The sequence below is a fragment of the Euprymna scolopes genome, chromosome 28, assembly GCF_053919585.1.
Source record: "Euprymna scolopes isolate OS-2025 chromosome 28, ASM5391958v1, whole genome shotgun sequence".
Taxonomy (NCBI): Eukaryota; Metazoa; Mollusca; class Cephalopoda; order Sepiida; family Sepiolidae; genus Euprymna; species Euprymna scolopes.
Window position 1 is genome coordinate 50282641 of NC_136509.1, and position 16272 is coordinate 50298912.

General features: G+C 30.9%; 1 protein-coding gene across 6 annotated transcripts in view; it reads right to left on the reverse strand.

The window, feature by feature from the left end:
* Window positions 1-4997: 4997 nt before the first annotated feature.
* The window catches only part of LOC145249606 (uncharacterized), a 127859-nt gene continuing 116584 nt past the window's right edge, over window positions 4998-16272 (reverse strand). For all 6 annotated transcript variants that reach the window (XM_080111317.1, XM_080111319.1, XM_080111321.1 and 3 more), the window contains 2 exons: window positions 14062-14294; window positions 4998-5303 (listed from right to left, as the gene is read on the reverse strand). In XM_080111317.1, the coding sequence (XP_079967443.1) occupies window positions 5030-5303; window positions 14062-14294 (507 nt within the window). In that variant the 3' untranslated portion in view covers window positions 4998-5029. The remainder of the gene's footprint in view (window positions 5304-14061; window positions 14295-16272) is intronic.

Genomic DNA, 16272 nt, shown 5'->3' on the forward strand with positions numbered 1-16272 from the left:
CTTGGCAAACAATGGTGGTGCTCTGTTGATTAATAATGGCAGCGTTTCTCTGAAATTGCTCCACCCACTTCTACCTCTTACAATCACACTAGCATTTCCCTCAGCATGTGCCCCAATCGTATAACTAAGCTAACAACATTCTTGAACAACATCAATAATGTCACCATTGACACATTTTCTCCGTATCTGTATTTGCATTCATCCCCCGCTTGCCCTCTCTTAACCTACCAGTAATTCTGTTATTGTACTTTGTTTTTTTTTGGGGGGGGGGGTAATTTTCTTTCTTTGAAAATTGTAATGCTAAGTATAGGGCAGCCAAACCAGCTGCCAACATTCCCCTGCTTTTTATTGAAACCAACCGAGAGCTCTTTTTAGTATTCTTGCTGTTCCCTTAAGTGCAATTGTCTGGATATCTCTTGCACTTGGTTCACCAGGAATATTAGTTAGGTAGGACTTCAGGTTCTTCTTTATAAGCCCTGTGGCACCTATGATTACTGGTATGATTGATATCTCCCTAAGATTCCAGTTTCTTTTCATATCAAACGTAAGACCTTGATATATGGTCTGTTTCTCTCTTTCAACTCTGTTCAAACCTCCATCATTAGGGACACTTACTTCAAGCAAGGTTTCCACTCTTTCTGACTTATTCCATATAACTATGTCAGGTTTGACAGCAGCATTTTCAGAGTAGGTGGCTGTAGGGATTACATGGTCGTAATGTATGGTATATAAGTCATTTCCAACTGTTTTTTCAAGTTGATGCTCCCAGGACTTGCTGCTACACTGGATAATGTGTGTTCACATGTTTGTGTTTGATGTTAAGAGTTCTTGAAAGTTTGGATTATCACTTACTCTGGTGATGGTCTCACCAAAACATTAAAACATGTGACTGTTACAATTGCGAGAGACTTTTTGCACAAATTTAACAGTTGCAAATTTATTTAAAAAAAAAAAATACACTGTTTTCAATTACAAGTCATTATTCCCAGTGACATCATGAGCAACAAACGCTACAATATTAGCAGGCAGGAATTCCGTTTCAATTAGAAAAGGTGCATATTTTAAATGTCCACTGTATCTAAAAAAAATAAATAAATAAAGGCCGATAGGGATACTACCTTTCTAACTTTTGACTAAATGATGGAGGTTAGAAATGAGTTAACCATTTTTCATTAGTGTTAGCATAAGGATAAAAACACCTGAAATAAAAACTCATATGTATAAGTACTGTTAATTCTTCTCCTTTGATTGATACCAAACAACTGTACAAGACCTGAATTGTATAAACTTATTCAAATAAGATAAGTTCCATGGATGAATAATTTTGGAAACTCATCTTGTATATGTATCTTTTACCATTATTTGTTTTCAAAACAAAATTCTTCAATTACATAAATAAATTTCCAGACCTCTTCTGTACAGGCATTTAAAATTTTCATGGACTCGTGAAGATGCAGTATGTTATTACCATACATCTTTTGGAATGACTGACCGATTTTTCTGATTCCAGGTTCAAATGAACAGGAATCGGAATACACCCTACTAAAGCCTGATTGTCAAAGCTGGTGAATTTCAAAAATGCAATCTGGACATAAGGACACTTTAGAAGAATGATATGCAATAAAATTCTGTTTTAAACTTGGAAAAAATGTTACAGAAACGTATGGAATACTTCAGACTGCGTTTTCATGAATTAAGCATCAGTTTTGGAGGGCATAAGAGATTCAAGGAAGGCAGGGAGTCTGAAGAATGATGAGAGGTGTGGGAGGAGTAAGGAAGTCAGAAAACCAAAGTTAATTGGCCAAATGAAGAATTTCATGGATAAAAACTGTCGTGTGTCTATAGAGACAATAAGTGCACAAGTTGATGTCAGTGTGGGAATTGTACACACAATTATTCGTGAGGAACTAAAGATGCAGAAGATTTTTGCAAAGTTTGTTCCATGGATGCTCAGAGAAGATCAAAAAGAAAGACGTCATGACAACCAGGAGATGGTCGAACTGATCGATTCAGCTCTCTAAGTTCTTGATGTTCTGGTGACCTGCGATGAAAGCTGGATCTATTGTTATGACCCAGAGACCAAGAAACAGAGTTCTCAGTGGAAGCATGCAGGCTCTCCCAGACCCAAGAAGGCTAGACAGAACAAATCCACTTACGATGATCCCTTTTTTTTTTTATAGCACTGGAAAAATTTACACGCACTGGGTTCTCACTGGACAGACAGTTAATAAGGAATACTATGTTGAAGTTTTAAGGGAGTTCAAAAAGAGATTCCATCGGAAGAGGCCAGCATTCTTCAAATTGAGTCAGTGACATTTCCATCAGGTCAATGCACCAGTCCACAACTCCATCCTTGTCACAGACTATTTGACCAAGATGAGCATCAAGACAGTTCTTCATCCTCCCTATAGTCCAGACCTTGCTGTGACTTTTGGTTATTCCCTTAGCTCAAGGAAAACCTAAGAGGCTATTGTTATGAGATAATTGAATCGATGAAAGAGGCTGTGACAAGGACTTTTAGAAGTTGTTGGAATGGTGCAAGTGCATTGAGATTACTTCAAAGGGGACTAGAGTTTCATGTGTGTACTGTCTCTGAGACGGGGATATTTGCTGACGACACCACACTATAACAGGCACGAGAGGAAAACAGATGAACCCACACCCAAGGCAATGGCGGAAACCCTAGACGAAGACTTCCAGTCTGTAGTGGAATGAGGACAAAAATGGATGGTAACATTCAATGCTGCCAAGACTAAGTTTGTTTCCTTTAATAATTACAAGAAACCTTCTCAACCACCAATAGCTAATGATACAGTAGCTGAAAGTACTTTGTTCAAACTCTTTAACTTAATGTTTACCAATAGCATGAGCTGGAAGAGATACATTGAGGGCATTGCTGTGGCTGCTGTGAGGAAGATGGGCTCTCCCTACCGTGCTAGAAAGTTACTTACGTCTGAAAGTATCCTGTACCTCTATAAGGCCACCATTTGCTCATGTATGGAGTATTGTTGTCACATTAGGGTAGGTGCATTGGCTACTAGTCTCTCACTCCTGGACAGGGTTCAAAAGAGAGTCACCAACCTAATAGGTCCCAAACTGACAGCTAGTTTTTAACCTCTGTCCCATCGATGAAATGTTGCATCCGTCTGCCTGTTTTACAAGTATTTTAATGGAAGCTGCTCCAGCGAGCTACAATCCCTTGTACCGCTTTGATGTAAATACTCCTGACAAACCTGACGAGCAGCAAAATCCCACCCTACACAGTAGAGATTTCCAGAAAGCCTTCTTCTCTAACAGTTTCTTCCCCAGAAGTGCTAGACTTTGGAATTCCCTTCTGGGTTCCTGCTTCCCTGACTGCACTGATATGCAGAAGTTCAAATGTAATGTAAGCAGACATCTTGCTGCTCAACTCCCTACATAGTGTCTCTGCAATTTATGTCCCAGATGGTAGTTCCCTACATTAAAGTAGCACTGTTTAGCATGAAAACGCAATTAAAAATAATAATAACAAAAAAAATATCAAGAAAAATACCCAAAAAATCTGGAAACTTACTGAAGGCACCTCATTTATATAGAAAAGGTCTTTTCCTCGATTCAACTTTCAGCACTTATCTTGGATCGATTTTTCTCTTATGTGAAAACTGCACTTTCTTTAAGGGATAAAATTCTCACAATACATACAAACCTTATGTCTAGAATCCTTATTTCAATTTTCATAAAAATCTATTAAATGATTTTCATTCTAGAATAATATTTCAAATTTGGATCTTAAAGCTTAAAATGTCTTATGAAAAAATTGAAATTCAAAGAATTTCTTCTTAATTGATGCCTTATAAGTATGGATTAAATTTCATGCAAATCTGAAATATTATAATTTAAAAATGAGGAAGAGGTTATATCTATATTATACATTTTAACAACCCTTTAAGATTCTCCCCCCCCCCAACTGAAACTTTATGAATATTTATTAATTGATCTCTCATATCTAGGACTAAAATTTCATAAAAATTGGAGGCCTCTGAATTTCAAAGAGCTTCCAACACGCTTTGAATAAAAGTAAATCAACTTAAATATAGACAAATTACTTAACTTCTAGTCCTAGTACTTGTGTCTCAGAATTTATAATGATCAGTTAATTAGTTTCAAAGTTTATCTCAAACAAGCATATAAACATTTATCAAAGATCCAAACAATCTTGCATTGAAGAGAAATATAGCTGATGATAAAAAAAAAACTCTTTAATTGTTTAACTGTTAGAAAGACCAGACGAGTGTGAAATTATTTTCAATAAATATTGAAATTTATTAAAAATTGAAATTGAATTTTTTTTTTCAAATTTTCGAATAATAAAATATTCATCTTCAGGACTTTTTTTTTCTTTTGTTTTTAATTATATTGTACAGATTGTATTTTCTTTTGTTTTTTAATTGTTTTTTTAATTATATTGTACAGATTGTATTTTCTGTTCTGTATCAATGATTTAATGGCTATAATCTTTATTTCAGTTTTGACCCAAATCCATTAATTTATTTTGATTCTAGAATAATGTCTAAAATTTGATCTCTAAGCTTAAAGAATTTTATGACGAAATAGAAATTCATGGATTCTTGCTTAATTAGTGTCTTATAAGCATGGATCAAATTTTAATCCAAACTTGAAATATTTTGATTTTCACATGGAAGGTTTTGTCCAAATTACACCTCTCAATCTAATCCCTAAATACGTCAAAGAAACTGAAAGTTTGAATATTATCAACTACTATCTTCTCCCTATGATTGAAATTTTATAAAAATCTGAAATATCGTAATTTTCAATAAGACTTCCGGCTCCCTTTTGTCTTTTTTGCACAAAACTAAATTAAACTAAATATAGTCCACATTATTCACCATCTCACCTATAAGCTATCTTTTAAAATTCATGATGATTGGTGAATTAGCTTCAAAGTTTATATAACACACACATACATACGCACAAAACTATAAACATATACACATACCTAACTTTATATAAAGATAGAATTTTTTTTTTATTAGCACTTGGAACAAACAAAGCGAGAGTTAAAAGAGAAAGTGTGAGGGCACAATTCTGGTGGGCAGGTGTACGATGTTGGTGAAAAAGCAATTGTCTTTTGAGAAGGGAAACTTTCCTTAGTTTTTTGCCTCCTGGTTGGTTGCACATGTCGGCCGGCATTTATGGGCTGTGAAATGCTTCTTCTGTCTGGAAGGATTTCTGTGTTCGGATCAGGGTGTTGGAGAATGTCACTCATAACACTCATGTTGTGTTTACCTGCATACACTCGTTGCCTGACGGATGAAATAGACAAACACAAAATTACGTTAAATTGCCTAAACTCAATATACAAATCTGTTTAAAACAATGATCCAGCAATTACATATTCTAGAGCAGCATTTCACAAACTTTTTTATGGAAATCGAATCAGACAAGACATGAAGCTACTTGATGTAAAGAACTAATATATATATATATATATATATATATATATATATATATATATACATACTACTTCAATTTGAAAAACTAACCAATGAAAAATATTAGATGAACAGATTCCGACTTAGAAAACCGCAATTCTTACCTCTTTGTCAGAAATATACACTCATGGAATGTGAGAAGCAAAAGACAAAATAAAGGAAGCGATAGTTATGAGGCTGCCAAAAGTAAACCCAACCTCCACTTTCTACTCTTCTACATAAAACACTTGGTTTATCGCAATTGTTTATATTTTGTTTAAAAAAAAAAAAAATGTTTGACTTTATGACTTGTGTAAAATACTAAAACCTAAACTTGTGTAACCCATTAAAGAAATGACATGAAGGAATTTCTGCACGAAACAAAATTATATACAATCACTTTTTCACTTTATTTTCATCATAATTCATGGGGTAAATATCCTCGAGTGTATAATAAGGATCAATGTGTATTTATCTGTATATTTTTATATACTGTATATTTTGACGTATAAGGCAACCGTCAGATAAGACGAGGTACAGAATTGGAGCAAATTTTCATAAATTTATAATATATATCGGTTGTATAAGACGACTGCTAAATCACGAAACCATGTTTGCTTAACCTAGGCTAGAGATTGCAACACTCGGTATCTTATGAAATATTGGTTTTTAAAGATGATTTTTTTTAACTTTAAGAGTCGTCTTATACACCAAAATATACAGTAAATAACTACATATCCATTTCGTCATTCAAAGTTTAGCAAGTAAAAGAAAAATACCCTTTTTAGCCTCTTGACGAAATCATTTCAAGTGATGAGGGGAAGTAAGAAAGCAAATAGTAAAACAGAAAACCCAACTGTTTGAAATGAATTTGGAAAGAAATTCTCCACTCTTTTTTTTTTCCTTTAGGTTCAAGTGTGAAATGTTTTCTTTCTTTCTTTCACTTCCATTAACATCTTTGGTCTTAAAAAACCCTAGTGTCACTCTACCTTCCTTCTATCTTCCAATAATCAAAGCAAAAAAATTAAAGAAAAAAAAAGAGCAAAGTCAATGGTTGGTATTTTTTTTATTCGATCAGAAACGACCTGCATATTTGTTCAACTTGCAATAGTTCAGTCGCTAATTATCTTATTAAAATTTTTAAAAAGGTATTAAAAAAAATAGAAAGCAAATAACAATGCATACAAACTCCACCATCTGAAATGAATTTGGGAAGAAATCCTCCACTCTAAATAAAAAGTCAACAGTAGTTTTTTTTTTATATATATATCATTAGAATAATAACCTACATATGAAAAATTGAATTACTAATGTAATTTTATGATTTTATATATTAGTAAGAACACTGGCGAAGCATAAGTTTTTTTCATCATATCTGACTTGGTTTAAGGAAAAATTCTTAAAAAAAAGGAGCCGTACTTAAATGGAAAAGTTTAGAGGTCAAAAAGTCAGAGATTGGCACCAGTTGCAAATCACATGATTTCTGTCAGAAGTTCTCTCATTTCCTATTAGCGGCGAGATTTCGAGTGTTTAGCAGTTCTCTCAAACAAAGGGGAACAGCATGCGTGGGTGGCTGATGCAGCGAGATGGGAAACCTGTCTATCTGTGATGGTCTTTAATTATAATAAACTTTTTTTATATAAAAAAACAGGTGTCCAAGTGATTGCATTTAACAGACGATAACAACCTTGGTTCAAAATGCCGATGATGATAATGATGACATGAGTTATAAAGGCTTTATACACATCCATCGGCAATAAATACAGGGTGCAGAGAAAGTCCTCGATCGAATTTTCAAAATTAAATTAAGTTATTATTTATTTTCTAAATTTGTTTATTTTTGGCTCATTGTCTTTGCAGATATATTGATATTTTTATGTTTCAGCTCCAAATTTTCCTAAATTTGATTTCAGTTTTGTAGACATGAATCAACGTAAAGCTATTATCCAACTATATAGTGTGGGAAAGAAAAATCTAGAGATTGTCAAGCTCTTAAAAGCCTCAAAATCGACAGTTCGGGATGCGGTTAGCGCTACAAAGAACTTGGGACAACAGATCAAGATGCGTGACGACTCCAAACTGCTTGTACATCATCTTAAATTATTTTATTTTTTTTATTTATTTTTTTTATTACATTTTCACCCCAAACAAGGCAAATTGCCACTTTGGTGTAGGGGGCTACTATCAGGAGCAACAACTACTGGGGTACTATGTAGGGATTTGGGCAGCAAGATGTCGGTTCACGTTACACTTGAACTTCTGCACGTCAGTACTGTTGGGGAAGCAGGGACCTAGAATGGAATTCCAGAGTCTAGCGGTTCTGGGGAAGAAACTATTGGAGTAAAAAGATCTTTTACATCTAGGGATCTCTACAGTGTGGGGGTGGGATTTAGCAGCTTGTCGGGTTTGTCGAGGGTGCTCACGTCGTGGAGGCACAAGTGATTGCAGTTCGTCAGAGCATTCACCACTAAAATACTTGTAGAAAAGGCAGAGGGATGCAACATTTCGTCGATGGGACAGAGGCTGAAGCTTAGATGCCAGTTCAGGGCCTATCAGGTTAGCGACTCTGTTTTGAACCTTGTCAAGGAGCGAGAGACTAGTAGCAGATGCACCAGCCCAGATGTGACAGCAATACTCCATACATGGGCGAATGGTGGCCTTATGGTCATTAGGGAGCGGATAAGGAGGAACCCCAAGAGAAGCATGAGGGAAATGGCTAGGAGCTTAGACATTGACGAACAAAGCATTAAAACCATTGTTAAAGAAGATCTCTAATTGTCCTTCTTGAAGATGACGAGCAGACAATAACTCACGGTATTGCAGAAATAAAAGAAATTGGAAAGAGCCAATGGATGTTGGTGAAATCATCTTTTCTGACGAGAAAATGTTCACTGTCAAGGCCAAATTCAACTTGCAGAATGATAGAATTTTGGCAAAGAGTGCGAATAGCATTCCCTATTCTGTGAAATCCGTTTTCCGTCGCCAAAAACCTGACTCAGTAATGGTTTGGGCTGCCATCTTTGAGAGTTGGAGATCACCTTTCTTTTTGTTAAAGAAGGCACAAAAATTATTCCTGTTAATTTTTGTGCCATTATCTTAGATATAATGTCTATCAAAACAATTCTCAAATCATTCTTGAATCAAAGAAAACCATTGACAAGAGTGTTTCTAAGTTATTGACAATTTTGCATGTTGTATCCAGATGTTCTTATTTAATGGTAATAAAACAAAGACTGTTGGCCATTCATGGTTGAAACTTGGTGGATAAGTTAGACATAAAGTTTATTTGTACCAAATATGGTTTGATTGCAGAAAGGATTTTGAATTCTATTTACGATTCTATAGGTAGCGATTTTTTGGAGATTAATCTGTACCTTCTGAAGATGCTAAGAATAAAGGAACCAAAAATTTTAATTATCTGTCCACTTTCATGACTCAATTTTCACCAATTATCAAGGCACTGAGCAACTCAAGGATTAGAGTTAAAGAGATTTTCAGGTGGACGATAAATGTCACTATAAGAAGATTGAAATCAGTGGGTGGAAGGGGCAGTAGATTATTTTTAAAAATACTAGCGGGGGTGGCTGGAGTTGCCCGTGTGTTTGTAGGTGTAAAAGAAAAAAAGTGTCAGTAGGTAGATAGGTAGGCTCGAACCCGGAACCTTGAGGTGAAGGTGGAAAAGAAAGTCTGAAAAAACCTGTCATCTACCCGCTCGCCCAGAACAGGGCAGGAAGAGAAAAGTGTTTGAATTTAACGATTAAAAACTTAAGTGACAGGTGCGTGAATTTAATGAGGTCAAATATAACGCCATAGAAGGAATGAAATCCTGCACTTAACTTTTGCTGCGAGGCAGTTGTTTTGGTTTTGTTTCACCAAGATGTTGGGGGAGGAAAACGAGCTCCCTATAAAAAAGGGGAGTGTCCAAATGAATAGCAATTGTCTGATATAAGGGGTTTCCTCTGCATTGATCACACTCATTGCATTCTGGACGTTCCCGGCAAGAAAGCATGGGAACAATGCCTTCGCTTCAGATTAGTTTCGCTTTTATACAAAAAAAGCCAAACTAACACAAGAGAAGCTGAAATAGCAAGAATTTTGTAAAAGTCGATGTAAATAAATCTAGACACAACGCGCATTCACAAATCGTAGATATTATGATCTACACGATATATAAAAAGTTCTAAGACATAGTAACCCCCCCAGAGAAGCCTGGCGAAAAAAGCCTTCGCTGGGCATACAAAAACGCGCACACCGCTATTGCCTTTTACCTGGGTGTTTGTAGATGTGTGTTGGGGGAGGGTGGGGGTAGTTAAAAAAAGAAAAAAATGTTTTGGTAGGAAGGTAGGCTCGAAAACAAATATTAAAAAACGGACAAAACAAACAAAAAAAAAAACAGCAAAAAAATTTTTTGTAGGTGTGTGGGGAGGGGGGGAGATCTACACCCTATGCTAAACTTTTTTTAAAAATCGGAAAAACAAAAACAAAAAACAGCGACCATAATGTAAAAAGAAGAAGAAGTAAAATAAAATCAAAAATTTTTAAGTTTTGGTATGTAGTTAGGATCAAACCCAGAACGTTGAGGCGAAAAACTTGATAAGTTATCACTCGCCCAGGAAAGGAAGGTGCAGGTGCGCGGCGAATTTAATTAGGTCAAAGGAAATTAAATTCCACACTTAATTTTAACTGCGGGATAGTTCTTAAAGGTTTTTGTTTTTACCCAACTTTGTCTGGTTTTGTTTCCCCAATGTGTTGGGGAAAACCAGCCCCCCCCTTTATTAGGGGAGTGTCCGAATGAAAGCGATTGTCTGATATGACGGTTTTCACCGACATTGACCAAACGCCAATTGCTTTCTGGACGCTCCCGGCCTCGTAGGCTGGGAACTGCGCCTTAGTTTCACATCAGCTTCACTTTTATATGAAAAAACCGAACCAACACGTGAGAAGCCGAAATAGCAATAACTTTTAAAAGTCGACGTAAATAAATCTACCCGCGACGCACGTTCGCAATTCGTACATATTATGATCTATACGGTATATAAGAAGTTCTTGCCTTTTATATGTGTAGATTATTTAAGAAGAATAATTTTATATATGTAGATTATTTAAGAGAATAATTTTATATGTGTAGATTATTTAAGAGAATAATTTTATATGTGTAGATTATTTAAGAGAATAATTTTATATGTGTAGATTATTTAAGAAGAATAATTTTATATGTGTAGATTATTTAAGAGAATAATTTTATATATGTAGATTATTTAAAATAATAATTTTATATGTGTACATTATTTAAGAAGAATAATTTTATATATGTAGATTATTTAAGAGAATAATTTTATATGTGTAGATTATTTAAGAATAATTTTATATGTGTAGATTATTTAAGAAGAATAATTTTATATATGTAGATTATTTAAGAAGAATAATTTTATATGTGTAGATTATTTAAGAAGAATAATTTTATATATGTAGATTATTTAAGAGAATAATTTTATATGTGTAGATTATTTAAGAAGAATAATTTTATATATGTAGATTATTTAAGAGAATAATTTTATATATGTAGATTATTTAAGAAGAATAATTTTATATATGTAGATTATTTAAGAAGAATAATTTTATATATGTAGATTATTTAAGAAGAATAATTTTATAATTTTATATATGTAGATTATTTAAGAGAATAATTTTATAATTTTATATATGTAGATTATTTAAGAGAATAATTTTATAATTTTATATATGTAGATTATCTAAGAAGAATAATTTTATATATGTAGATTATTTAAGAGAATAATTTTATATATGTAGATTATTTAAGAAGAATAATTTTATAATTTTATATATGTAGATTATTTAAGAGAATAATTTTATAATTTTATATATGTAGATTATTTAAGAGAATAATTTTATAATTTTATATATGTAGATTATCTAAGAAGAAGAATTTTATATATGTAGATTATTTAAGAGAATAATTTTATATATGTAGATTATTTAAGAAGAATAATTTTATATATGTAGATTATTTAAGAAGAAGAATTTTATATATGTAGATTATTTAAGAAGAATAATTTTATATATGTAGATTATTTAAGAAGAATAATTTTATATATGTAGATTATTTAAGAAGAAGAATTTTATATATGTAGATTATTTAAGAAGAATAATTTTATATATGTAGATTATTTAAGAAGAATAATTTTATATATGTAGATTATTTAAGAAGAAGAATTTTATATATGTAGATTATTTAAGAAGAATAATTTTATATATGTAGATTATTTAAGAAGAATAATTTTATATATGTAGATTATTTAAGAAGAAGAATTTTATATGTGTAGATTAAATAATCTACACATATAAAATTATTCTTCTTAAATAATCTACATATATAAAATTCTTCTTCTTAAATAATCTACATATATAAAATTATTCTCTTAAATAATCTACATATATAAAATTATTCTATATTCTATAAAGAATAATTTTATATATGTAGATTATCTAAGAAGAAGAATTTTATATATGTAGATTATCTAAGAAGAATAATTTTATATATGTAGATTATCTAAGAAGAATAATTTTATATATGTAGATTATTTAAGAATAATTATAATATGTAGATTATTTAAGAAGAATAATTTTATATATGTAGATTATTTAAGAGAATAATTTTATATAAGTAGATTATTTAAGAAGAATAATTTTATATATGTAGATTATTTAAGAGAATAATTTTATATATGTAGATTATCTAAGAATAATTTTATATGTGTAGATTATTTAAGAAGAATAATTTTATATATGTAGATTATTTAAGAAGAATAATTTTATATATGTAGATTATTTAAGAAGAATAATTTTATATATGTAGATTATTTAAGAGAATAATTTTATATGTGTAGATTATTTAAGAAGAATAATTTTATATATGTAGATTATTTAAGAGAATAATTTTATATAAGTAGATTATTTAAGAAGAATAATTTTATATATGTAGATTATTTAAGAATAATTTTATATGTGTAGATTATCTAAGAAGAATAATTTTATATATGTAGATTATTTAAGAATAATTTTATATATGTAGATTATTTAAGAAGAAGAATTTTATATATGTAGATTATTTAAGAGAATAATTTTATATATGTAGATTATTTAAGAATAATTTTATATATGTAGATTATTTAAGAGAATAATTTTATATATGTAGATTATTTAAGAGAATAATTTTATATATGTAGATTATTTAAGAAGAAGAATTTTATATATGTAGATTATTTAAGAGAATAATTTTATATATGTAGATTATTTAAGAGAATAATTTTATATAAGTAGATTATTAAAGAAGAATAATTTTATATATGTAGATTATTTAAGAGAATAATTTTATATATGTAGATTATTTAAGAGAATAATTTTATATATGTAGATTATTTAAGAAGAAGAATTTTATATATGTAGATTATTTAAGAGAATAATTTTATATATGTAGATTATTTAAGAAGAATAATTTTATATATGTAGATTATTTAAGAAGAAGAATTTTATATATGTAGATTATTTAAGAAGAATAATTTTATATATGTAGATTATTTAAGAGAATAATTTTATATATGTAGATTATTTAAGAGAATAATTTTATATATGTAGATTATTTAAGAAGAAGAATTTTATATATGTAGATTATTTAAGAAGAATAATTTTATATATGTAGATTATCTAAGAAGAATAATTTTATATATGTAGATTATCTAAGAAGAATAATTTTATATATGTAGATTATTTAAGAATAATTTTATATATGTATATTATTTAAGAATAATTTTATATATGTAGATTATTTAAGAAGAAGAATTTTATATATGTAGATTATTTAAGAAGAATAATTTTATATATGTAGATTATTTAAGAAGAATAATTTTATATATGTAGATTATCTAAGAAGAATAATTTTATATATGTAGATTATTTAAGAAGAATAATTTTATATATGTAGATTATTTAAGAGAATAATTAATCCAAGAGGACAGTTAAAAAATGTTTGTTTACATTAAAATGGCCATGTTGTAGTTGGTTGGGAAGCAGCTACATGGTAGTTTGTTTCACAGATAGGATGTTCTAGGAAAGAAATTTTGATTATAGCAATTCCATTTGGCTTTAGGTAAAGGGAGAGAGAGAAAAGTTCTTTGATGTGGTTGCAAATAGGCAAGTTCTTGCTGTAAATGTTTTTTTTCTGGAGGTACCAGGGATTGCACATAAAAATACAGTAGAGACAGACTAGTAACATCTTTGCTGTGCGAAAAAGGCTTCAAGAAATAGAACAAAATCATCCTCCACTAAATTGGTTTTGTATGCTATCGAAGCAAGAATGTTTCAAACAGCATCTTCCCATGTATGACAGCAGTACACCATCTTGTGACGTATATGGCTCTTACACAGGTAAAGGATTACAGATGAACGATGGGTGACATTTTGAGATGGGGTCACTCTACATTAGCATTAATGAAGATAATAGTCTGAAGAGAAAACTATGAAAATATGACGAACACGTTGACTAAAACAGTGATAAGAATTTCATACAAACCTGCTGGCTTCACGGGGCGTGCTCTCAATGTTTACCAGCGGCATCTGCAACCACTTCATGCAATCCATTCCGTTTCGTCCAAGAGGCGTCTTGGGCAAAGAATTTTGCTTGATTTGTTTTAAGTCAGAGTCGTTGTATTTCATGCCCGTTTTACAGTGGAACATGAAACGATCCTCTTCAAGGCGTTGCCTCTCCTCGAACATCAGCGGATCAGGGCCAACTTTTGTTTCCAGCTGAAAAGAAAAAAAAAAAAATAACAAAAATAATGAACCATTCTTCATTACGGAATCAAAAGGAAAACCCCGTTTTGCACAACTCTTTTTATTTGTTTTGTTTAAATCAAAGTTATAAAAGTGGAACATAGAATATCTAATGGAGATTTGGAATCTGTCCGTCTGAAGCCGAGATTTTACTATAACTTAGATTAATACACTATCTTTTAATGCTCCATTCAGTTTACTATTTCAATTTAATGAAATGTCTTTCAGTGCTCACTTGGAGAAAAGTAAGCATAATATCTGTTCTGTTATCATGAGGCCATACTATCAGGAATATTGAGGGGATAGACGTATCATAATATCTGTTCTGTGGTCATAATACCATACTACCTGAGACCACATTTTTCTTGCAGGGGGGTAGTCTGGTAACAGTTCTGTTGTCATAAAACCATTCTTCTATGGATTACCTCCTCTTTGTCAACAAAAAACTTTTTCATTCACAAACAACACGTACTATATATATTTCCCATTTCTTGTTTCCAGTTTAAATATCTCCAAATATTTATAGATACCTATATATGAAACAGAAGAATCCTTACAAATTCTTCAGTTATATGAGTATTTATACACACACACACACATTTATATGTGAAATGGTCACCCATCTGGTACTGGCCAGATTCACTGTTGCTTAACTTTAGTATCAATGTGATTATATTGTATATTTATTTAAGTAACCACTTACTTATAAATGAGAGTGTCTAGTGGATGATGAGCAGTACTATGAGAAGATACTGTATATGTGTGTGTGCACATATAAATAAACACACGCACACATATACACACATTATATATATATACATATGCAATTATATATACTATAAATTTTTTTTTTTTTGTATATTAATATTCATATTAAAAACCCTTTTTTCTATTTATTTAAAAAGAAAATATAACAACAAATGTTTTTATGGTTTTCTTATGGAATGATCATGTTTAGTTAACTATTAAGTGTAATTATATTCCTGCAGATATTCTACATGATTTATACTTGCATAATATTTGCGTAAAAAGGTTATAGTAACCAAAAACGTCTTTCTATATTTATATATATATATATATATATATATATATATATATATATATATATATATATATATATATATATATTTGTATAAAAAATATATCTACCAAACTTCTCTATCAGTTCTTGGTCATCAGACATGAAACTTAATATATAAGGTATTCGAACCCATACAAAACTTTATAATTGGATTTTAGCCGAGGAAAATCGGTGCAAAACTGTGATAATTAAAAAATGGAATTTGTCAGGTGAAAGTCAAACGACGGGATTGCGAATATGCATGCCTAACATAATAGCTATTGGTTCATGTTTTAATTTTTAGCCTTGCAGAAAACATGTCTTCATAGCCGAGGCATTAATGTCAAAGTAAGTCGTAAGCTAAACGTTTTGGTTTCAGTTCTTGGTATTGGCGCATGAGTCATTTATTTTTTTTTTTTGTAACTTTTAAAATCATTACTATATATTGGGTCCAATATAATATAATAATAATACGAAATCTGCATTAATCAAAATAGCATATTTAAGCGTATTTTACAACGAGGCAATGCCGTGCAGCCTGCTAGTATATATATATATATATATATATATATATATATATATATATATATATATATATATATATATATATATTATTGTTGTTTTTAAAATATAATTATCCACTGACACATGTTTCGTGTCGTCTACAACTCATCAGAGTGGCTGAATTTAGTGAGATTGGAAATCGGGACCCCATGGTAAGAAGCCTAAACTCTTACCTCTCGTTCGCCTCGCATGACTGTTTGGATATATCGTGATTTACGTAGATGTTATTTGTTTTTTGAGATACGTTTTGAATGAATTCAATTATTTACGAAAGTGCATTTTTATCTAAATGCGAGTTGGGAATAATTTTCCCTTTAACCAATTTGC